The sequence below is a fragment of the Sitophilus oryzae genome, unplaced genomic scaffold (genome assembly GCF_002938485.1).
Source record: "Sitophilus oryzae breed Bouriz unplaced genomic scaffold, Soryzae_2.0 scaffold_810_pilon_pilon, whole genome shotgun sequence".
In the NCBI taxonomy this organism is placed as follows: domain Eukaryota; kingdom Metazoa; phylum Arthropoda; class Insecta; order Coleoptera; family Curculionidae; genus Sitophilus; species Sitophilus oryzae.
The window spans coordinates 5,747,307-5,771,264 of NW_022147429.1; the positions used below are offsets into that span (position 1 = coordinate 5,747,307).

General features: G+C 35.3%; 1 protein-coding gene across 2 annotated transcripts in view; it reads right to left on the reverse strand.

The window, feature by feature from the left end:
- LOC115889033 (dimethylaniline monooxygenase [N-oxide-forming] 2-like) overlaps positions 1 to 23,958 on the reverse strand; it is a 57,893-nt gene that overhangs the window by 11,819 nt on the left and 22,116 nt on the right. For both annotated transcript variants that reach the window (XM_030908942.1, XM_030908943.1), the window contains exon 2: positions 12,047 to 12,242. In XM_030908942.1, coding sequence (XP_030764802.1) covers positions 12,047 to 12,234 — 188 coding nt within the window. In that variant the 5' untranslated portion in view covers positions 12,235 to 12,242. The remainder of the gene's footprint in view (positions 1 to 12,046; positions 12,243 to 23,958) is intronic.

A 23,958-nucleotide genomic window follows, 5' to 3' on the forward strand; every position in this document is an offset into this window, starting at 1 on the left:
ATTATTATTCGAAATACCTACGCCTAATTTCCTATTTTTCGGTCATATTTCTCCTTTGTTTCTCTTTATTCTAGTAAATGTTTTTATTTGTAACTATCTAATGCACCTAACATGTATTTATTATCAATCAAAAATGCGTAGTGCCTAGACCTATCGAAAATCGCGATCTCGAAAGTATCGTAACGACTGTAACGGGAGCATCAACGCCAACAGCAACCTGCCAAAGCGCAACAGATGAAAACTCGACCCTACGACCGCTCCAGCAGTCGCGCGACCACTGGAACTGAAGCGAAACGCATCGCGGTATAGGTCGTTACCAGTTAAATCTCTTCGCGACAAACGCACACGTGGCTCTAGGAGTGCGACGCGACGGGAACGAAACAGGTCGCGATCGAGGTTGCGCGTCGCTAGGTAGTACAGTTACTACTGTTCGCGACCGACGAAATCGCTATACCCTAGAAGCGCGACGGCTGGAGCGAAACACGTCGCTATGCGGTTACTGCGGTTCGAGCTAACTCCAAGAGCGATTATAAATAATTTATAGTTTCGTCGTTATTATGATCGTCGTTCTTCAGTCCTTTCTGGTTCGTTTTGGAGCGCGACACGACGTTACAAAAAACACCGCTACAAAATCGCATTACTCAAATACCGACACATTACTAGTTTCTAAGCTCCTTTTCTAACTAGATCACTCGCTTTTTCATTGCCTTATCCATTGGTGGACTCGCATCCATATACTTTATTTTCATTGTCCTAATTTATTCAGTATCTCTATATAGACATTCTTTGACCAACTTCGAATTGATGGTTACTGATGGTATAATCTTTTAATACATACTCTTCAAACATGATAAAGATTTTTGTTCTAAGTTCATAGAGTTTGGATTCCAATACTCTTGAATTCAAGACAATATTTCTCTCCATATAATTTACAAGTTTACTATTAACTATATTCAGCTTCTAACTATAATAACTCATAGTTATAAAGTTTCAGATGAACAATGCTTATTCAATTTTTTAAGCAATTTTCATTATCTTGATTATAAATACACAGGCCACCTATTTTTCGACAACTACTATGAAATAATATTTCAAATTTTATTATAATTTGGTATTTTTTAAAGTACGTACTCCAAATAAAAAACAATAAATGGGTAGTCTTTAAAACGTCCAAAGATCAGACAACTGATACCAAGTTTTAACCTTAGGTATCAACAAATATTACACTAATTATTTAATAATATTATCGTTAACTACTTTTAAATTAACACAAAATGACTTTGCATATTTGTAACAGTCCAAATTTAGCTTTAACTAGGTTTAAAAATATATACCAATTTTTCTTACAAGTTAGATCAAACTCTTATTTATGCTGATAAATAAATTTATTGCATTTAATTTTTATAAACAAATATTCATTACAGCTATATTTCATTATCTTTCTTACTCTCCTTTGCTTAATTTATTTTGCTTTCCATGCCATATCTCAAGTCAGTAATCAATCAGTAATCTAAAATATAATTAAAATTTATTATCTACGCACAAATCAAATTCACCAAATATTACCTTTTAATTTCTGGACTTGTTTGTTTCTGAATGTTAGCCTATTTGCCTCTAGTAGTTCTGGTGGTACTGCTTGCCCTTGTATTATCTTAGAAAGGATTTCCTGTCATGGATTATCTCTAAAATATTATTTGATCCTATATTTCATTATAGAGCTCAAATGAAGTTATTTACCTGCATATTTTTTGAAATTTATCATTTGTTTATTTTCTGCAAATTGTAGGGGTTAACAATTATTATTACACAATGTCATTTATATTTGAATTGCTCAGGATCAGTTGAGATAAAAATTGGCGCACACACGCTGTTGTCAGGTTAAGCAGTACTTCCTTTAGGTTCTGATGTTGTATTTTCTGATAATTATTGGATTTACAATCGACATCCTTTCCGGTATTGTGTATGCATCGTCACCGGCATAAGGTTTGGTATGTTTGTGTTTGAATGGTTATTGGAATTTACTTTAATTCTAAGTAATGTTTATTTTGGCAATGTTTCTAAATTCCCAGAATATTAAATTGCAACTTTGCAGTATAAGTCAAATTTCGAGCGGAACTCTATCTGATCGATGTAATTTCGCATTTTTCCTTCAGCTTCAAAGCAGGTGTTTTAGTCAGTGTAATTTGTTGGAATTTTCCTGTTTTACCTGCTTGTTGGGGATAATCACTGACTAGAACTATAAGGATACTTTTTGTTTGAGTTGTACCTACCTTTTAAAGTATCTCTGAGCCGTTTAAGGCTAGATTTTCCAATTCAAGCTCGTGGCTGGTAAGTTTTTTGATCGCCATTTTGTCTAGTGTGATTTGTAATATTCAAATTATTTCAGGAAAGCCTTTTGATTTATTTCCTTTGTCATCGCCGATTTCTTGGGAAGGAACTTAAACCACCACCTGTTCCAGTAATTCTGCTTAATCCAGCAATTTGAACATCCATCTATTAGAAAAAACTAGATTTTTGTGAAGCCCAGCAAGGTAACTTTTATGACATTTTATATTTCTACAGTTGAAACGTGTTTGATTATTTAATTAATTATAGCTGTGTTTCTTTAGTTTCAATCTATCCCTTCTAGGTAACTTTCTTTTATTTCTGTAAACCTAATACTGCCTCGGTTTTAGGGCTTTTTTTGGACCAGGCTTTTAAGACCAGGATTTTCCACCAGGCTTTGAGACCAAACTTTTTTGGACCAGATTTTCTTTATACGAGGATTTTTCTACGAAGCATTTTTCTGGTTTGCCTTTTTCTGGACAGACTTTTTCCAGTACGTTTGGAAGTGTATCCTTCTGAAGCACTGAGCTTGGTAACTACGTCGCTGATCAGGTTTAGCAGAACAGTAAACGTTTACTGAAATTTTTATCTTCCCTATTATTTGTTTTCCTTTTCTTACTTACCTTTTTTTATCTTATATTGATTCAAGGTTCCAGAGTTCAAGGTACATACATACGGTTCAAGTTTTCAATTTTTAATTAAATTTAGTATATACAACGTCATCAATTTGGTTCATTTTTTAAGTTAATATCATTATACAATACTCTATTAATTTATCTTAGTGTTTCATTCATCCCTTTAATTTTTTATCTTTTAATATTTTTTTTAATAGCAGATTCCAAGAATATCTTGGGGTTTTCTGGCTTATCTGTAGCAAAGCCAGTGGCGTTTTAAACCCACCCCCATCTCTTTCGGCAGAGCTAGGGCCTATTTGCACGCACACTCCACAGTTTAATAAGATGTTTTTTTTTTATTTATTTTTTTTCGGTTCTCTATAAATTTTTAATTTCATAATTTTTCTTGTCAATCTAATAATTTAAAATTTAACAATTTAACATTTTTTAAATCAATTTCTTCAAAGGAAACGCGTGGCAAATTTTGGCGTCCAACGCTTAGGCCTATAAAAACTTGTTTTTTTTTACTCTACCAGTACCTTGAATTTTTTTGTATATCTGCTTTGTCCTGTATTGAAGTCAATTTAACTGAATACTTTAATAGTTATTTTTTTTCTCTCTTGAATCGAACTTGAATCAATATAGTATATTATTTTTATTATTCATGTATTTGCGTTTTATTATCTGCTGGAATATTATTTTTTATATTTGATACGTATTGAATAGTTGAGATTTTTTTTTTACTTTGATATAGTACGTTGAGGAATATTTATATTTTCCTAATATACTTAACCATCATTAAAATATATTTTTAATATTTATTAGTTATTAATATATTGATAATTTTTAGTATTATTACTTATTGATAATACTGTGTTAATTTATATATCTTTAGTTTTTTGTACAAGCTTAATTGGTTTATACGTATTTGATCTGTTTTGATTTTTCTTTGATATTTGCGCGATGGATTATAAAATGAACATAAATTATCTCAAGAAGGACATGTTAATGCATGAACTTAGTTGTAGGGGTATTCCTGTCGATGATACTAAGACAGTGGAAGACATGAGATCGGCATTACGGCCATTACTATCTCTAGAAAAGAAAAATAAACCTCTAACATATCCGTCTTATAACCTTTCTGTCACTGAAGAATTTACACAGATTCACAAGATTTTGAGTGATGTTAAATCTGCTATTAGTAATTTACTTGATGGAAATGCTACTCAGAAATTTCAATCCGCCCAGTCCCGCTTAGTACACTTATTACGCCGAACAGATCGTATTCCAATTCTGAATATATCTGCTGAACAAGCTCAAGAAAGATCTTCTCTGCTAGCTGATATTTTAGCTACCCTGGACACGTTAGAAACTACTTCAAAGGAAGAACCAAATTTATCTCACTTATTTCAAGACATTAGGTTAGAAGAAGAACCTCTATCTGAGTCAGACGAATCCATAGAGCATATAAGTCCGAATAATTCAACACGAGTACCAACTATACGAGCTACGAACCGAATGAACTACTCTCGTAATATCGACAAATGGAATTTAAAATTTACAGGTGATAATAAATGTTTATCTGTACACAATTTTTTAGAACGAGTTGATGAATTACGCAGAGCGCGTAATGTTACTGAGTCAGAACTATTTGATTCTGCCATAGATTTATTTACAGGAAAAGCTTTGTTATGGTATAGATCTAATGTTACCAGATTTGCAGATTGGACCAGCTTATCCAAACTATTGCGTCAGCATTTTGAACCACCAGATTACCGACCAAGATTATTTAAAGAGATTTTAGAACGGACGCAAGATGTTTCTGAAGGTATCATAGATTATCTATCTTGCATGAATGCACTTTTCCGCAGATACGGAGGACTTCCTGAAACTACTCAGTTAGATATTATAGTCAGAAATTTGTCACCATTTTATTCAACACAACTGTCAGTTGTGAATACTATTGAAGAGCTAGAACAGGAATGTTTGAAGTTAGAAGTCAAGAAATATAGAGCTGAGACATACGTACCGCCTTCCAGGAAACGCCAACAATTCGTTGAACCAGATTTTGCATATGTTTCTCTAGATGTCGCTGCTCAAACCTCGAATGTTAGTGATTTATCCAATGATGTAGCTGAACTCTGTTCAACTCCCATGAATATAGTTTGCTGGAACTGTCGTAAACCTGGACATGTAAACAGAAATTGCACAAGTCCAAGGAAGACCCATTGTTTTCGTTGTGGAACTCCAGATGTTACCATCCGCAGCTGCCCTAAATGCTCTAGCTCGGGAAACGATTTAAGGGAACGTCAATAGGTCGTGTGACCGCTTCCCAAGTTAAGTCTGTAACGACCAACGATGTGGATTTTCCAAACAAAATTATTTTAGATTACATAATATCACACGCACAGGGAGATCAACGTCCATATTTAAAAATTGAAATTTTAGGTTGTTCAATATTAGCTTTATTAGATTCTGGAGCATCCCGAACTTTAGTTGGATTACCAGGTTATGAGTTACTTTTAAGCCTAGGTTTGAAGTTGCAAAAAGAGTCAGTCACCTGTACCGTAGCAAATGGCCAACATTGTAGCAGCATTGGTTTTATTCAGACTCCTATAACACTGAAAAGTAAGACAAAAATTTTAGATATTATTGTACTACCAGAACTGTCTCACCAGATTATATTAGGTATTGACTTTTGGCGAGCTATGGAAATTGTCCCCGACATGCGTCAGGATGTCTGGCATTTCACAGACCAATCAGAATCCAGTTTTGTAGACATATGCAGCGTACAGAGTGTGAAGAGTTTATCTGAACTTGAAAAATCTGAACTGAATAATTTAATTGAGCGAAAGTTTGATTCTATGGGAACTGAATTTGGTTGCTGTAAAGTGGCACCACACGACATTGAACTGGAACCTGGCACGAAACCTATAAAACAACGTTACTATCCTGTATCACCACATAAACAAAAGATCATAGATGATGAAGTAGAAGAAATGTTGAAGTTAGGTGTAATTGAGCGTTCGAAGAGTCCCTGGTCCAGCCCAGTATGTTTAGTACATAAAAAAGATGGTTCATATAGATTTTGTATTGACTTTCGCCGCCTTAATGCTGTTAGTAAAAAGGATGCGTATCCTATTCCATATATTTCGGCCATTCTAGATCGTCTTAGAAACGCACGTTTTATCAGTTCAATAGATATTAAGTCTGCATTTTGGCAAGTGCCCCTGACTGAGTCCTGTAAGGAATACACCGCTTTTACTGTACCTGGAAGAGGCCTTTTCCAGTTTAGAAGAATGCCATTTGGATTGACAAACGCTCCTGCTACTTGGCAACGTATAATCGACACTATTTTAGGTCCAGAATTAGAGCCATACGTTATGGTTTATCTTGATGACATAATTATTATATCCAGTGAATTTTCTGACCATCTGAAACTTTTAGAAACTGTTTTCGACAGACTGAAGGAAGCAGGCTTAGTTGTGTCAAAAGAAAAGTGCCACTTTTGTAAACCGGAGTTGAAATATTTAGGATATTTGGTAGACGCCAAAGGACTAAGACCGGATCCCGAAAAGGTTGAGGCAATCGTCAATATTCCACCTCCACAAAATATAACGGAAATACGCCGTTTCATAGGTACTGCTTCGTGGTACAGACGCTTCGTACCGAATTTTTCAACATTATTATCGCCAATTTTACATCTAACTAAGAAAAACGTTAAATGGTCATGGACTCCAGATTGTCAAAAATCATTTATTGCCCTGAAAGAATGTTTAGTTACCGCGCCTGTGCTTACTTGTCCTGATTTCGATAAAACATTTTATTTGCAGACTGATGCTTCTTCTTATGGTCTTGGCGCAGTTTTAACACAAAAATTTGAAGATGGAGAAAAGGTAATTAGTTATTTATCTCGATCCCTAACTAAACAGGAAATGAAGCTCACAGTAACCGAGAAAGAATGCCTCGCAGTCATATGGAGTATAGAAAAATTGAGACATTATTTAGATCATGTTCACTTTAAAGTTATTACAGATCACGCCTCGTTATTATGGCTACATAGATTAAAAGATCCTCAAGGACGATTAGCTCGTTGGCAATTGAGAATACAGCAATTTGATTTTGAAATGATTCACCGCAAAGGAAAGGAAAATATAGTTCCCGATTTTCTGTCAAGAGCAGTACCAGTTCAATCTAATAGTATACAGCTCAATGTTATGGAATATACACCTGAAGTCACTGATAAATGGTACACTGAGATGAAGAATAAAGTACAACAGTATCCCGAAAAATTTCCTGTATGGCGCATTGAGAATGACCGTTTATACAAGTATGTGAAGTCTGTCATACCAGAATTGAATGATTTGTCTGAAGAATGGAAGTTGGTAGTCCCGAAAGATCATCGTAAGCAAATTCTCCAACGTTTTCATGATATTCCTGCTTCAGGACATTTTGGAACGTATAAAACATATAAGAAAATTTTGCATAGTCACTATTGGCCTAAAATGAAATCCGACATTGCGAAATATGTCAAATCTTGTCACGTTTGTGCACAGCATAAAGTAGAACAGAAGAGACCTGCAGGATTAATGGGTGAAAGACCTGAGATTAGTGTTCCATTCCAAGTCATCAGTCTTGACTACATTGGACCCTTACCTCGCTCTAAACAAGGTAATTGTTATATACTTGTGATTTCCGATTACTTCAGTAAAGCCGTTTTTATGTTTCCTTGTCGCAAAGCTACCTCAAAGTCTTTGATTAAACATGTAGAAGATGTATTTTTAACGTATGGAACACCAGCTTATCTGATTTGTGACAATGGAGCGCAAATGAAGTCCAAAGAATTTAAAAAATTATGTGAACTATATCATACGAAAATATTCTATACTTCTAGTTACAATCCTAGAGCCAATCCGACCGAACGTCACAACCGGGTCATTAAAACTATGATAAGAAGTTACATTCAGAAGGACAACCACCGAACTTGGGATGTGCATCTAAGTGAATTGGGATGTGCAATTCGTTCTGCCCCTAGCGAAACCACCGGATACACCCCGAACCGTATATTGTTTGGACGGGAGCATGTTTTATATGGAGATAATCATTTGCTTAAGCTTCAAGAAAATAGAAAGAATATAGATACTTATGTGAAGGACCGTCAAGTAGGTTTTGAAAAACTTTATGAGCAGATCAAAAATAAGATTCAGTCCGCTAGAACTCGTCAGGCCAACCACTATAACCTTCGAAGGCGACCATTACAGTTTAATGTTGATGATAAGGTTTGGCGAAAGAATAAGGTATTATCTGATGCATCAAAATATTATAGTGCTAAATTAGCTCCGGGATTTGTAGGACCATTCTTAGTAAAACGGAAAATAGGATCCTGGACATATGAGCTACAGGATGAGCTAGGTAATTCTAAAGGTATCTGGCATGTTCAAGAACTTAAACCGTTTTATGATCCGTCGTTTGCAATCGATGAATGTAGCTAACATCTAAACCAATTTTGCTTTATGTAATGTAATTATGATGGTATATTTTTTTTATGTATTAATTCTTTCTTCACATTTATCTCGCCTAGATTTTTCTGATTAATTATTGATTTATATATTATTATAATTAATTTCTTTTCCTCTTCTGCATTTTCTTAGATAGCTATATAAGTATTTGATTGTGTAAGTATTTGTGAATATTTCTTGTGAACCAAATTTGATCTATCTGTATTATGATTTTTATATTTTTGTATAATGATTTAATCTAAATTATGATTTAACTGAACCGTTGTTCATGAATCAATTTCTAACTTTTCTCATTATTAATTTTATGGGTTTCTGTAGTAATTTATTTTTTGATTTGACGGTGTGCCTTCTACCGAATTTTGCTTTTGTTATCTTTGCGTAACCAGTGCTTTTTTTATTGGCCTTTTTCTTTGGCTATTTATGATTTGGATTTTTATTAGCATTTTCTTAATTTTCAATTCAAACTTACGTCGAAGTAATATATTATTCACTTGTTATTTATATTATTGGTATTAATGGTGTTTACATTCAGAAACAGGACAGTATTCTACTATTTTTGACTATGTCTTAATTATCGTTTTTCTGCTTTTTAATCGTAGCTTTCCTCTGTTAGAGGGGCTGCATGTCCAAATTTAGCTTTTAACTAGGTTTAAAAATATATACCACTTTTCTTACAAGTTAGATCAAACTCTTTATTTATGCTGATAAATAAATTTATTGCATTTAATTTTATAAACAAATATTCACATAGCCATATTTCATTATCTTTCTTACTCTCCTTTGCTTAATTTATTTTGCTTTCCATGCCATATCTCAAGTCAGTAATCAATCAGTAATCTAAAATATAATTAAAATTTATTATCTAATGCTAATAAAATCAAATTCAAAATATTACCTTTAATTTCTAATTTGTTTATGTTTCTGAATGTTAGCCTATTTGCCGTAATTTCTAGTAGTTTTGCGGTACTGCTTGCCCTTGTATTATCTTAGAAGATTTCTATCAAGTGTGGATTATCTCTGAATATTATTTGATCCTATATTTCATTATAGAGCTCAAAATGAAGTTATTTACCTGCATATTTTTTGAAATTTATCATTTGTTTTCTGCAAATTGTATACAATTATTATTACACAATGTCATTTATATTTGAATTGCTCAGATCAGTTGAGATGCGAATCTGGCGCACACACGCTGTTGTCAGGTTGGGCAGTACTTCCTTTAGGTTCTGATGTTTGTATTTTCTGATACCTGCTGATTGCACCGACATCCTTTCTGTAATATTGTGTATGCATCATACCGGCATGGGTTTGGTATGTTTGTGTTTGAATGGTTATTGAATTTACTTTACCTTAAGTAATGTTTATTTTGGCAATGTTTCTAAATTCTGTGAATATTAAATTGCAACTTTGCAGTATGTCAAATTTCTTCGGAGCGGAACTTCATCTTGATCGATGGGGTTTCTGCATTTTCCCTTCAGCTTCAAAGGTGTTTTAGTCAGTGTAATTTGTTGGAATTTTCCTGTTTTACCTGGGTTTGTTGGGGATAATCACTGACTAGAACTATAAGGGATACTTTTGCTGTTTGAGTTGTACCTTTACCTTTAAAAGTATCTCTGGAGCTGTTTTATACGGATTTTAATCTGCTCGTGGCTGGTAAGTTTTTTTGATCGCCATTTTGTCTAGTGATTTACCATTCAAATTATTTCTTAACAGGGAAAGCCTTTTGATTTATTTCTTTGTCATCGTCGATTTTCTTGGGAAGAGGAACTTTAAACCACCACCTGTTCCAGTAATTTTGCTTTCTGAATCCAGCAATTTGAACATCCATCTATTAGAAAAAAACTAGATTTTTAGAAGCCCAGCAAGGTAACTTTTATGATATTTTTTATATTTCTACAGTTGAAACGTGTTTTGATTATTTAATTAATTATAGCTGTGTTTTTTAGTTTCACCTATCCCTTCTAGGTAACTTTCTTTATTTCGTAAACCTAATACTGCCTTTGGTTTTAGGGCTTTTTTTGGACGAGGCTTTAAGACCAGGATTTTCCACCAAGAGACCAGAACTTTTTGGACCAGGATTTTTCTTTTATACGAGGATTTTTCTACGAAGCATTTTTCTGGCTTGCCTTTTCTGGACACAGACTTTTTCCAGTATTGCCTCGGAAGTGGTATCCTTCTGAGCACTGAGCTTGGCAACTACGTCGCTGGATCAGGTTTGAAGCAGAAACAAGTAAACGTTTACTGAAATTTTATCTTCCCTATTATTTGTTTTCCTTTCTTACTTACCTTTTTTATCTTATATTGATTCAAGGTTCCAGAGTTCAAGGTACATACATACGGTTCAGTTTTCAATTTTTAATTAAATTTAGTATATACAACGTCATCAAATTTGTCTATTTTTTTGCTAATATTATACAATACTCTATTAATTTATCTTTTAGTGTTTCATTCATCCCTTAATTTTTTTATCTTTTAATATTTTTTTTTAATAACAAGTCTTGTTAGATTCCAAGAATATCTTGGGGGTTTTCTGGCTTATCTGTGCAAAGCCAGTGGCGCTTAAAACCCACCCCATCTCTTCGGCAGAGCTAGGGCCTATTTGCACGCACACTCCACAGTTTAATAAGACGTTTTTTTTTTATTTATTTTTTTCGGTTCTCTATAAATTTTTAATTTCATAATTTTTCTTGTCAATTTAATAATTTAAAAAATTTAACAATTTAACATTTTTTTTTTAAATCAATTTCCTTCAAAGGAAACGCGTGGCATATTTATGTTTACTTAAAACTTAAATATTTTTAGTTGATTTAGCTATTTAACAAGGCGAATACAATAATAATACTATTTATGGGTTTCTTTTTTTACATTATAACAAGTTATATTTTTTAAGTATTCCTATTTGGTTTCGAAGCAGACATTTTCAACTAACATTGACTTAGTAACCCTCAAACAAGAAGTCAGCAGGGTTCGAGGCAAGAATATGAGTGTATTAACAGGTCGCTAGATTTGTAGGTACATAAAACGTAACTATAAATATGACATTACGATAATAGACATCTCCTTATATTAAAAATACCATTAAAAAATAAAGATTATTGAAAAAATTGCAAATTGCTTGTTGCAAGAGTATTTTGCTCTTAAAAATTAACAAACGCATTTGTTGACATGAATTAAAAAACAAAATGTTCGGAAGTCATGATCTTGATCATAAAATAATGTTTTAGGAAAATGTATTCACGAAATTATGGCACCGAGTGTTTTAAAGTTAACGTAAAACACAACCCTTCAATTAACCCTGTGTAATAAGCCAAATACTAAAGTTTATAACAAACTTTTATTTTAAAATGAGTTTATGGATTAAATTTGATATATTTATATACAGTTTGCTAAAAAAATCAGGAAAATAGGGCTAAAAATAAAAAATATTTAACACATTAAATTTGACGAAAAATTTTAGTGTTGCGTTTTTTGCAAAATATGCGCTATTGTTGCCCCAATTTTATAAAAAACGACTGAAAATTCTAAATAAGAAACTCGTATAGAGTTTTTTTCGCCACTCGAATGATTTTATTCTTTAATATTTCTTACCTCAATCCTTGGTACATGGAAGAATGAACAGGTAATCCATACTCATCAATATTGGTCCGTTCTGTATAATTCCAGGTACCACCAATATTTTCCGCCTGTTCGAAGGCTGTACACGCATGGCCTTGTTCAAGTCCATATTTTAAGGCTGCAAGACCGGCCGCACCGGCACCAATAATAGCAATTTTCATTTTAAAACCTAGTGAAAAATATAAAAGCCTATTATCAACAATACAAACAGAGAGAGATGTTCTTATATCCTAGGTGGAATAGAATCAGACACGATAATGAGGTAGATGATACGAATTGTTTTAAAAAGGCTATACAACTTTAAATGTACGTTGTAGGTATCTCCGTCCGTCAGTTGCTATTTTATTCACAATTGTTATCTTTGATATAAAAACGTAATTGACTAATTGATAATGCAGTATGAAGATGTAATAGTCATTTGTCATTTGATTTACGATAGAAAGGTATTATTAGTAAGGACGCATTATCTATAGTTAATTAATAAATAATTAATCTCTTTTTCTTTTGAATTTTACAATAGAATATAGAAATATTTAAATAAAAAATACGATGTCCTGAAATTAAAGAGATACTAACCTATTATAATGAATAGATACAATTTTTCTATTTTAGTATTAAATGATTTAAATACTACAACTCTGACTACCATTAAAAACACAGAAATTAGAAATTTATATTACCGTATTAATAACATTCGAAGCAGAACTGCAACAAGTCAGTTTAAAATAAAAACTTAAGTCTTAAGTCTTATGTCTTTTCTAAAATCAAAATGATTTAAGTCTAACATTTTATTTGCCAGTGTTATTGAGCATTGTTTTTTTTATTCTGCTGCTTGGCTGCCGCCCAGTTTAAAAAGAAATAGCGCTGTTAAAAATGTATGCTATGTAAAAAAAGACTAATGCCAGGACCCCATTAGCCAACACGCCACGCCACGTCACACCACGTCACGCCACGCCACGACACCCCACGCCATCACACGTGTGATTCGTCGGCCCCAGATCTCATATGTACACTCTTTCCCACGTCGCAACACGTGGGATCACGTGGGCCTACGTGGGATAGCGTAGCGTCGCGTGTGGCCTAATGGGGTTCCGGCTTTAGTGCGTGGTCCCCATGCGGCGTACAACCTAGCGTAGCGTAGAGCGGAGAGAACCGTGAAGCGTTTGAATGAATTGAAGTGGTAATATCAGACATAGCTACTTTTGTTGCGCAAATTAAAAAACTGCGCAACTTGATCTGCTGCAAGTGTGAATACCTAAGCAACCTGCAACGTTGCGATCGCAGCTTGGTTGCGTAGGCTACTTTTTTGCTGCGCGCAGTTTAAGAAATAGCCGTGTGTGAACAGTTGTTGAGGAAGGTTGCAAGGTGCAGCAAAAGATTACTAATCAGTTGAAACTTTTACTGCGGACATCGGTGCAGTATTCTGTTGGTATGCCCGAAATGTATACACTTTTTTTCAGTTAACTGCAGGATTTATATGTAGGTATTTAGTAAAGAATTAACCGACAAATTGCGATGTCGTCGAAGTCAAATCAAGCTATTTGGAACAGAGAACAAGTAAAATGTTTAATAGAAGCGGTAGAAGCAAGGGAGTGTTTATGGAACGTAAAAAGTTCATTCTATCAGAACCAAATGAAAAGATGAGCCGCCATTTCGGAAATTTCTTCTGAATTACATATATGCTCGATGAAGACATAAAAAAGAAAATTCACACGTTGCGTGCACAATATTCGAAAGAACGTTCAAAAATGAAAAGTTCCAAATTTGCTTGCGGTGCAGACCTACAAAACAAAATGGGAATTATTTCCTACTAAACCTACAAAACAAAATGGGAATTTTACTTAACTATAACTACAACCGTCTCCCAAAAGGTACACACACGATACCTTGAGCTGTGGGTGGTGTACTGTTGAATGTTGCCCCTCCAAGGCTGCGGCTACCAAAACATGTTGCAAAAGTAGCGCTTTGGTGTGAACATATGAAAAGCATGTGTTTTTTAGGCAGCTGATGCAGCATAAAAACTGCATGTTTTGGGATACTTACTGCTGGTGTATGAACACTGTATGCAACTTCTGCAGCGGCTGCAAAAAAATTGCGCAACAAAAGTAGCTGTGTCTGATATTACCTTAAATGGAAGTGGCCCCACATACAGAGCGGATTGACGCGTATTTTTCTATTGTCCGCTCCGCTCCGCTCTACGCGTGCAGCTATGTTGGGCCACGGCCTTATATTCACATTCATAAAATTTTAACCTATATTCTAACCTAACCAACCAAAAGAACAAACTCAAATTGTTATGTATGGGAGTGGCTAGAGGCAATTTAAAAAAAAAAAATATATAAAGTCTGTCCAACAAGTCAGGCAAGATTTTGACAGATGAAAAATTTCAGAAAATTTGGATTAAAATTATAGACACAATTGTTACTGTCAGGGATCTTCCCGTGGGACAGACTATTGGACTATAGTTTTTTATGCTAATAAAAAACCGGTAAATCTGGTAAAGCATCTAGAACGTTATTATATGTTAGTGGCTATAGTAATCACTAAATTTGACGTTTAGGCTATACAAATTTGTTTTACAAGCAGTTTCTTTCGTTCAAAAATTTTTAATATTTTTTTTTTCTCAAAATGGGTTATATGGTAGGTATACCGGGTGTGTCTCAAAAGTGGCTCACCCCCTATAACTTTTCTATATTTTCAGATAAAAATACGAGATTTGGTATGTTAGTCATCATCATCATCATCACGCAGCCCCCTTTCACGTCCATAGTTGAACATAGGCCTCCTCTAAACGTCTCCAGTTCTCGCGGTTTTTTAGCTGTTGCAATCCAGTTAGTTGTTATTCCTTTCAGGTCGTCGGTCCATCGGGTGGGAGGTCTGCCTTGGCTACGCTTGTCGGCTCTTGGTCTCCACTCTATAAGTCTTTTGGTCCATCTCCCGTCTGCCATTCTAGCAATATGTCCAGCCCATCTCCACTTTTGTTTTGTGATTCGCTGGATAATGTCATCCACTCCCGTACGTCGGCGTATCTCTTCATTTCTTACTCGATCTCTCAAAGTCAGGCCAATCATAGATCTCCCCATCCGCCTTTATGTCACTCTCAATTTTTCTGCGGTTGATTTTGTTAGAGTGAGTGTCTCGGCGCCATAGGTCAAAACCGGGAGGATACATTGGTTATATGCCTTTCTTTTCAGGTGTATTGGGATATTTGCTCTAAAGATGTCCCTCATTTTTCCGTAAGCCGCCCATCCCAAGGTAATTCGTCTAGCCAGTTCACAGGTTTGATTATCTCTGCTTATTTTGATCTCATGGCCCAAGTATACATATTTGTGGACTAATTCTATTCTGTTTTTGTGAATTTGTATGTGTTCGCTGGGCACCATATTAGACATTATCTTAGTCTTGTTAAAATTTATTGTTAGTCCAATCTCGTGTAATGCATCGTTAAGTTCTTGAAGCATGTCTTTGATCTCTCCCAGACTATCTGACACTATAACGATATCATCCGCAAAGCGTAGATGGTTGAGTATCCCTCCATCGATAACTATTCCTTTTTGTTGCCAAGCCAGCATTTTGAATGCATGCTCAAGAACAGTAATAAACAATTTTGGCGACATGGTATCGCCCTGCCTAACTCCCCTTTTTATTTTTATCTGGTTAGTTGTGGAATGTAGATTTACAGTTGTTGTAGCATTGTCATATATGTTTTTATTATGTTACAATATCGAGGTCGATTCTACATTCTTGTAGCGCTGTTAGGATGGCCGGTAATTCTACCGTATCGAACGCTTTTTTAAAATCGACAAATATCAGTGCTAGGGGACGATTGTATTCGATGGTTTTTTCTATTAAGGTTTTTAAACACTGCAGATGATCGTTGGTACCAAATTCGGAACGGAAACCAGCTTGCTCTTTAGGTTGGTAGAAGTCCTCTAGAATTTTGCCTCTAGTCTATCTGTTATAATTCGGGTATATAGTTTATAAAGATGGTTAAGAAGGCTAATTGGTCTGTAATTTTCCAGGTCTGCTATGTCTCCTTTTTTATGTAAAAGGATAATTATTGAGTTATTCCACTTTGTAGGGATATTTTGATTTTCCAGGTATGTTAGTATATGACATAAATTAGGATTGATTGACGTATTTAATTATTTTCGCCCACTTTCTGTTTCACCGGAAATAACTACAATTTTTGATTTTTAAATGGCACCTTCGGTATTTTTTTACTCTATTCGATAGAAAATGGCATTCTGAATAGAATGACATATCATCTGTCAACTTTTGACATTTGCGCTTTGAACAAAATTGTATTTTAAATTTCAATTTAGAGTGTCATGGCTGTGTTCAAAACACTAATTTTTAATCAAAGAGCCTTGGAAAAATATATTTGATCGTCTAATGTTTTTAGTGTCTTGTCCTGGCTGGTTAAAAGATGTTCAAATCGTACTTTTAATCATATCTCAAATTTTTATAATGGAACGAGGGTGGCTTATTAGCATATTTGGAAAAAGCATTTTTTTACGAATAATTTGATACCATACTTTTGGTATTTCGAGTCAAATTGTCGTTATTAATTACATGTTGCAATTTCAAATAAACCATATTCATATTATTTACATTATTCATTACATTAAATTACATATATTGTTTATTTATTGTTTTGAGACGCACCCGGTAGAGTGTTTAATATCAAAATTCATAAAATTTTACAGAGAAGCTGTGAAGTGCCGGCCATATTGGAAATATTTTTAATCGTACAAAAAACCTTCCATCTAGATATTGTAGTTTTCTAAAAGCTTCTAATGGAAGATCAGCTTGGGACACCCTGTATATCGGTGTTCTAATTCTAAGTATTCAAAATGCCATTCTGTGAAATTATGACGTTGACGCCTTATGATCATGTAGCCAGTGATTTATTTCGTGTCAACTTGTCCAATTGTTATTATTTGAGATTAAATCTAGAATTTATGATGCCCGATAAGTATATTTAATCGATAATAATTGCTACTGTTAGTTACCTCACATGGCTGACTCATAAACAACCAAATTGATAGCTGGTAATTTTCAAATGAAAAATTAGCATCTAACAGATATAATGGATTATTATCTTTGAAAGGTGAATATGTATTCCAAAAATTATATCTTCAAGGTATACTGTGCGATTTCCTGTTTTAGATGCAAACGTAAAATTACGGTATCTCTTTATCGTAATATTGATTAATTTTAACATCTTCAATTTGGATTGGCTGATATTTTTCAAACGAGCTGCCTTGGTCATTAACCATTGAATGAAAATGCTAAGGAAAGAGCATAATGATAAAATTGGCGAGACCGTAAGGGAGTTTCAATATCGTTAATTTGAATTCTAGTTTATCAGCGTCTTTCTCTCTCGATTTTTTTAACATGTGAAAGTATAAAATACTCTCAATAATTTGTTGGTATTGTTTAACGTAGAACCCAAAAATGTTAATAATAGTTAAATTGATTAGAAATATGGTTCTAGTTAAAAAGACAATACGTGTCCCAGAAATAAGTGCAAGTATTTTAGGGGGTGGTAGAAATTGATAAAAGAAACATATTTTCTCTTTATCGTTTTTCAAATAAGTCCAAAATAAGGGAGTTATTTTACTTTGAAAATTTCCAAAAAAAAAAATATTTTTTGCTAAAATTTTGAGAACCACTGGATCTTTTCTGTATTTTCTTTCTTGTAAATTTAATCTTACAAATTTTGTAATGGGTCATCTACACGTTCGCCAATGCATATGCCAGTACAGCTGATCAGTGCTTATCGCCAACGTGTAGAGGAACTTTTTATTGGTCATGAGGCGCTATTGGCTGAGTTGGTCTTGGCGCTGGAATTCACACGTTGGCTGTACTGCTAAAAATAAAGTTCTTCGTAAACGCCTACTAAAGAAATTTTGATGCAAAATCCGGCAATACCCCATAGAAGAAATGTATCAACATCAATCCAACTTTTATTTCTTTTTATTACATTTGATTTTACATTAAGCTGTCTACATCAATTTCTTGCACAAAATCCAGACCACGCAGTTTCGATGATCAGATCGGTATGTTAAATTCCAATATATCATCTGTCTGTTTTTCTTCAGTGTATATTGTAAACTGAAGTTAAAGAAATTTAAATCGAAATAAATTATAGTAGTATTAGAATCTATAATCAATATAATAATATCTCTAATCATGTATTCTTGTATGAAATTACTTTTAAGGAAACTTCAACATTTTTAATGATAGTTTCTAATAATTCCACCAAAAGAAAACTTATTTATAAAAATATTATATTTTTTCATAGTAGTGTATAATAATCATGTTTTCTTTTATATAAACACCCGATCGATCGGCATGGGTGATACATCGCTGGACCCGCAAAAAACGAAAAACAACATCGAGATGATAAGAAACGTTTGTGTGTTATGGGACAGTCCTACTAGGCTTTTCGACGCGCAAACTACAGCTACATTAAATTATTTTGTATTGTTATATTATATCGCTATAGTTTATTATTAAATATTTCTGAGTTAAGAAGTATATTAGTTTACAGTTCAGGCGTGGGGTGAACAATTATTTTGGCCAATTTATTTAAGTGTTACGTTGTTAGTGTTGTTAATTATAATTAGTTTAGTAAAGTTTACAGTGTTTATAATTTGTTGTGTAAACATGGGTCGACGAAAGCATGCTAGCAGAGATTCTACAACAAGTGAGTCTGATTCTGATACGGATAGTGGACGAAAGCGGTCAAAGAAAAGTCGCCGTGAAGATCTGACTGGTAAAAATAATAGTGAACTGCGGTCACGTACGCCTCCATCACGTGATGTTTTGCCGAGAGAAGAAAATGTTGCTCCACTCAATCCCAATGCCATAACAGTAGAGACGGTCATTCGTCATGACGACACGAGAGCCAGGGAAAATTCCACAACTCTTGAGGAAGCTTCCACGTCATCGGCATCGGTTACATCACGTGTGGATCGTCTCGAACAACTTTTAGGTCTTCTTGTGCAACAAGGGCAAAACAGGGCAAACCGTCCTGTTTCATTAAGGAGTGACTGTATACCCGAGTTCAATCCAGAGAATGAAAACTTGTCAGCGGTTAAGTGGCTGGAAAAAGTAGACCAAATAAAGCAAAATAATAACTGGGATGACATCACCACGATCTACCAAGTACAATCAAGGCTCACTGGGATGGCGCGCAATTGGTACCACAGTTTAACAGTTTATCCTACTTCTTGGACTGAATGGAAAGTTTTAATTGCAAAAACTTTTCCAGATGATGTTGATTACGCAGTAGCTCTTCGTAAAATATTAGGTAGGACCAAGTTACGCAAAGAAACGATGACTACTTACTATTTTAACAAAATGGAACTTTTGCGCACGTGCCAAATATCAGACAGAAATGCAGTGTCGTGCCTAGTTGATGGAATACCTAATGTCACAATTCAAAACGGTGCGCGGGCGGGTCGTTACGGGTCACCCGAAGCCCTATATGAAGAATATCTGTCGTCTTTACGCGACGACTCTCCATCATTTGAGGCTGCTGGTACTTCTCAGGGTGTTAAACGATACGACAGATCTGAGTTACGTAATCGATCTGAAAATCAAACTGAATGAAGAACGCCTGCGACGAAGGCGGACCACAAGCAAGTGCAATGCTATAATTGCAAGTCAAGAGGGCACTACCAGTACCAATGCCCGAAAGAGAGAGAGGTGTGCACTAAGTGCAACCTACTGGGTCACGAAGCCAGCAAGTGCAATGTAGGAATGTCACGGAATAAGCGTCCAGATGTTGCCTCCACGGGTAAGTCTTTAAACATTTTACAAATCCCTAAGATTCCTGGTAATTCTGGTGGTGCCGAAGTAAACACATGTTATTTCATTGATTGCGTGATCAATGGAGAACCAATGAGGGGTTATGTCGACTTTGGATACGGTGCTGTAACCATCCAGGAATCTAAGGTTTCTTGTCTTGGTTTAACGCGTGAAAGGACATCTACCCGGTTACGTGGGTTTGGCGGTGCAATTGTTTACGTTAACTTTAAGATTTTTGTTCATTTAATTGTTGATCTGGCTTCTGCCGACGTAGAGGCTTTAGTTGTACCTGATGACATTCAAAATGTGGCCGTTATTGTAGGACAACCATTTATTAATAATAAAAATGTTACGGTTATTATACATGATAAACAAATTAGGTTGATTAGTAACGATAACAATATTAACTGCTGTTTGAATCAATTTCCACCTCGCAAGGTTAGTTTATACGCTTCGGAGACGACTGTGATTCCATCACATCATGTAGGTTTTATTGAAGTCTATAGTATTCATGTCATACCAAGGTGTGTGACGAATTTAAAACAGGGCAGTTACGTATCGGTTTTCAGATAACGACTTATGTTACGAAAAGGGTCATGTATGTGTTAGGGTCATACGTGTCATGAAGACGTTCAAGATTTTATAGATGTTATGTCTGCTGAGGTTACGAATCTCCAACTGTTTGCTTTTGAAGATATTAAAAATCAAATAAACACTAAATTATCAAAAGCTGACTCCATTGGTCTTTTAAATGTTTTAAACGAGTATCGCGATTGTTTTGCCACCAAACTTACGGAAGTTGGAAAAACTAATGTTACGAAGATGCAAATTAAGTTGACGGATGATCTGCCTATTACTTACCGACCTTATAGAATGGCATTTAGCGAACGGCAGGAAACTAGAAATATGGTTCAAGAGCTCAAAGATAATAAAACTATACGTGATTCAACTTCTCAATATTCAAGCCCAATTCTACTTGTTAAAAAGAAAAATGGATGTATGTGTATCGATTACAGAGCATTAAATCGAAAGACACTGAAAGACACGTACCCTCTCCCCAGGATTGATGACCTCCTGGATTCTTTGAAGGGCGCTAAATATTTTACCACGTTGGACATGGCTTCGGGATATCATCAGATACCAATGGAGGAGGATTCGATATCTAAAACGGCTTAATGTAACGCCTGACGGGCATTACCAGTTCTTAAGAATGCCCTTTGGTCTGGTTAATGCGCCTGCTGTCTTTCAAAGAACAATAAACCAAGTTTTGGGACCCCTGCGTTTTGAGATAGCCATGGCCTACTTGGATGATATCCTTATTCCAGCACCGTCTACTGAAGAGGCCTTAGAAAGACTGAAACGTGTTTTGGAAGTTTTTAGAACGGCAGGACTCACCATGAGGTTAAATAAGTGCCATTTTCTGCAAGACCAAATAGAATATTTGGGGCATGAAATTTCTTGTTCGGGAATCAGACCAGGGACCTCTAAAATAGAGGCAGTTTCAAACTTCCCACCACCAAAGAACGTACATGAAGTCAGACGATTTCTGGGGCTTGCTAGCTATTTAAGGAAGTTCGTAAAAGGATTTGCAGCTATCGCCCGACCTATATCGACGCTGACCAAGAAGGACTGTCGGTTTTTATGGGAAGAACAACAACAGGCCGCTTTTGATATTTTAAAAGCCAAACTTACAGAACGCCCTATTATCGCCATTTTTGATAGAAATGCAACATCGGAGGTACACTGTGATGCCAGCAAAGTAGGGCTTGGGGCTATCTTATTCCAACAGCAAGAAGATGGTGCCCTCAAGCCTATACAATACTTTAGTCGTGCCACTAATCAACAAGAACAGAAGTACCATTCGTACGAATTGGAGACCCTAGCCGTAGTGGAAGCTTTGAAGAAGTTTCGCGTATACCTCATAGGCACCAAGTTTAAGGTCGTTACAGATTGTAAATCGTTAAGGCATACTATGATGAAGAGGGATCTAATTCCAAGGATTGCAAGATGGTGGCTCGCAATCCAGGAATACGATTTCGACGTTGAGTACCGATCCGGTTCGAAAATGGTGCATGTTGACGCTTTGAGTCGAGGACCCGTTCAAAATGTTGAGTTGATGCCTGTAAACGTTTCCGAAGAAGACTGGATACTCTCCGCTCAGCTCCAAGACGAACATTGTCCTAAAATCATAGAAACATTGTCAGGTCCAACCAACAACGGGGGATCAAAAGACATACATGCTAATTATTGCTTAAAAGATGGCCGTCTGTATCGTAAGATCAACGCAGGAGAGAGATGGGTTATTCCTAAAACTGCAAGGAGAAGGATACTTATGTATTACCCTGATGGAGCTGGCCACTTTTCGGTTGATAAGACGTTGGAATCCATAGCCGCTTACTATTGGTTTCCTGCTATGAGAACGTATGTTAAAAATTACATCAGGTCATGTTTAGGTTGCCTTTACAACAAAGCACCGGCAGGGAAGCAACCAGGTCGTCTCAATCCCATAGAGAAGCTAAACATCCCAATGGACACGTTGCATATCGATCATCTGGGTCCATTTGTTACGAGCGTTAAGAAAAATGCCTACCTAATAGTTGTAGTTGACGCCTTCACCAAATTTGTCTTTCTAAAACCCGTAGCCAATACCAAAACCCAACCAGTTATCAAGTATCTCGAAGAGATTATGGAAATGTTTGGTGTACCACGTCGAATAATATGCGACAGGGGAACGGCTTTCACCAGCAAGGCTTTTACAGACTTTTGCCAGGGATTGAATATTAAGCGTGTGCTTTGCGCTACCGCTACTCCCCGAGCAAACGGGCAAGCCGAGCGGATGAACCGTTCCATTCTGTCAGCTATTACGGCCTCAACGGAGGACGAGACTCGATGGGACGAGTCAGTAAGTAGGGTAAAGTGGGGAATTAATTCTACGGTTAATTCTACTACTGGTAAGACACCCTATGAGGTATTCTTTGGATACCGCCCAAGAGGATTAAATGAGGCTTTTCTGACATCCGAGGTCGCGAACAGTGAACGGTTGGACCTTGATTTGTTAAGAGATAACGTCTCTAAAGTTACGGAGGAACGGCAACGCCGTCAAAAAGACTATTACGACAGAAAGCATGCTCCTTTAACGAAGTATACGGTTGGCCAACATGTTCTGGTTCAAGCAAATAAAGGCTCTAATGACGGACAGAGTAGGAAGCTAGAACCAAAGTATAAGGGACCCTTTGTAGTTGTTGAGATGTTGGATAAGGATCGTTACGTGATCAAAGATCTACCAGGGTCAAGACGTAGTAGGACCGCTTATACGGGCATTTGTCCTTCCGATAAACTGAAACCTTTTGTTACGAGAGTTTCAGCTAGTGAATCAAGCGAATATGAAAACGAATAGGCAATTCGTTCTCATATTAGCACATCATTTGATATAAATGTAATGTTCTATATTTTTTGTTTGTTTCAGTACGTATTCCCTTCACGAGGTCGTGAAGAAGTCAGGTTCGGCCGACTATAAACACCCGATCGATCGGCATGGGTGATACATCGCTGGACCCGCAAAAAACGAAAAACAACATCGAGATGATAAGAAACGTTTGTGTGTTATGAGGCAGTCCTACTAGGCTTTTCGACGTGCAAACTACAGCTATATTAAATTATTTTGTATTGTTATATTATACGGCTATAGTTTATTATTAAATATTTCTGAGTTAAGAAGTTTATTAGTTTACATTTATAAAATGACTTTTAAGAAAACTTTAACATTTATTAGTGACAGATTCTAATTTCTAATAATTCTTAAAAAACAACATATTTTTAAAAATTGAATATTTTTTCATAGATCCCTAGTTCCGTTTTTTAGATAAAATATCTACAATTATAACAATATAAATTGCTTCTTGAGTAATATATATATTATAGAGATAATATTTTTGTAACAATTTTTAAATCACCTTAAACGTAAATAAATTAATATTTACTTGGGTACTAATTTAGCCTTGTGTGTGTAACGAAACAATATTGTCATTATAGATAAATTATTATATAGATAAAAAATTATTATT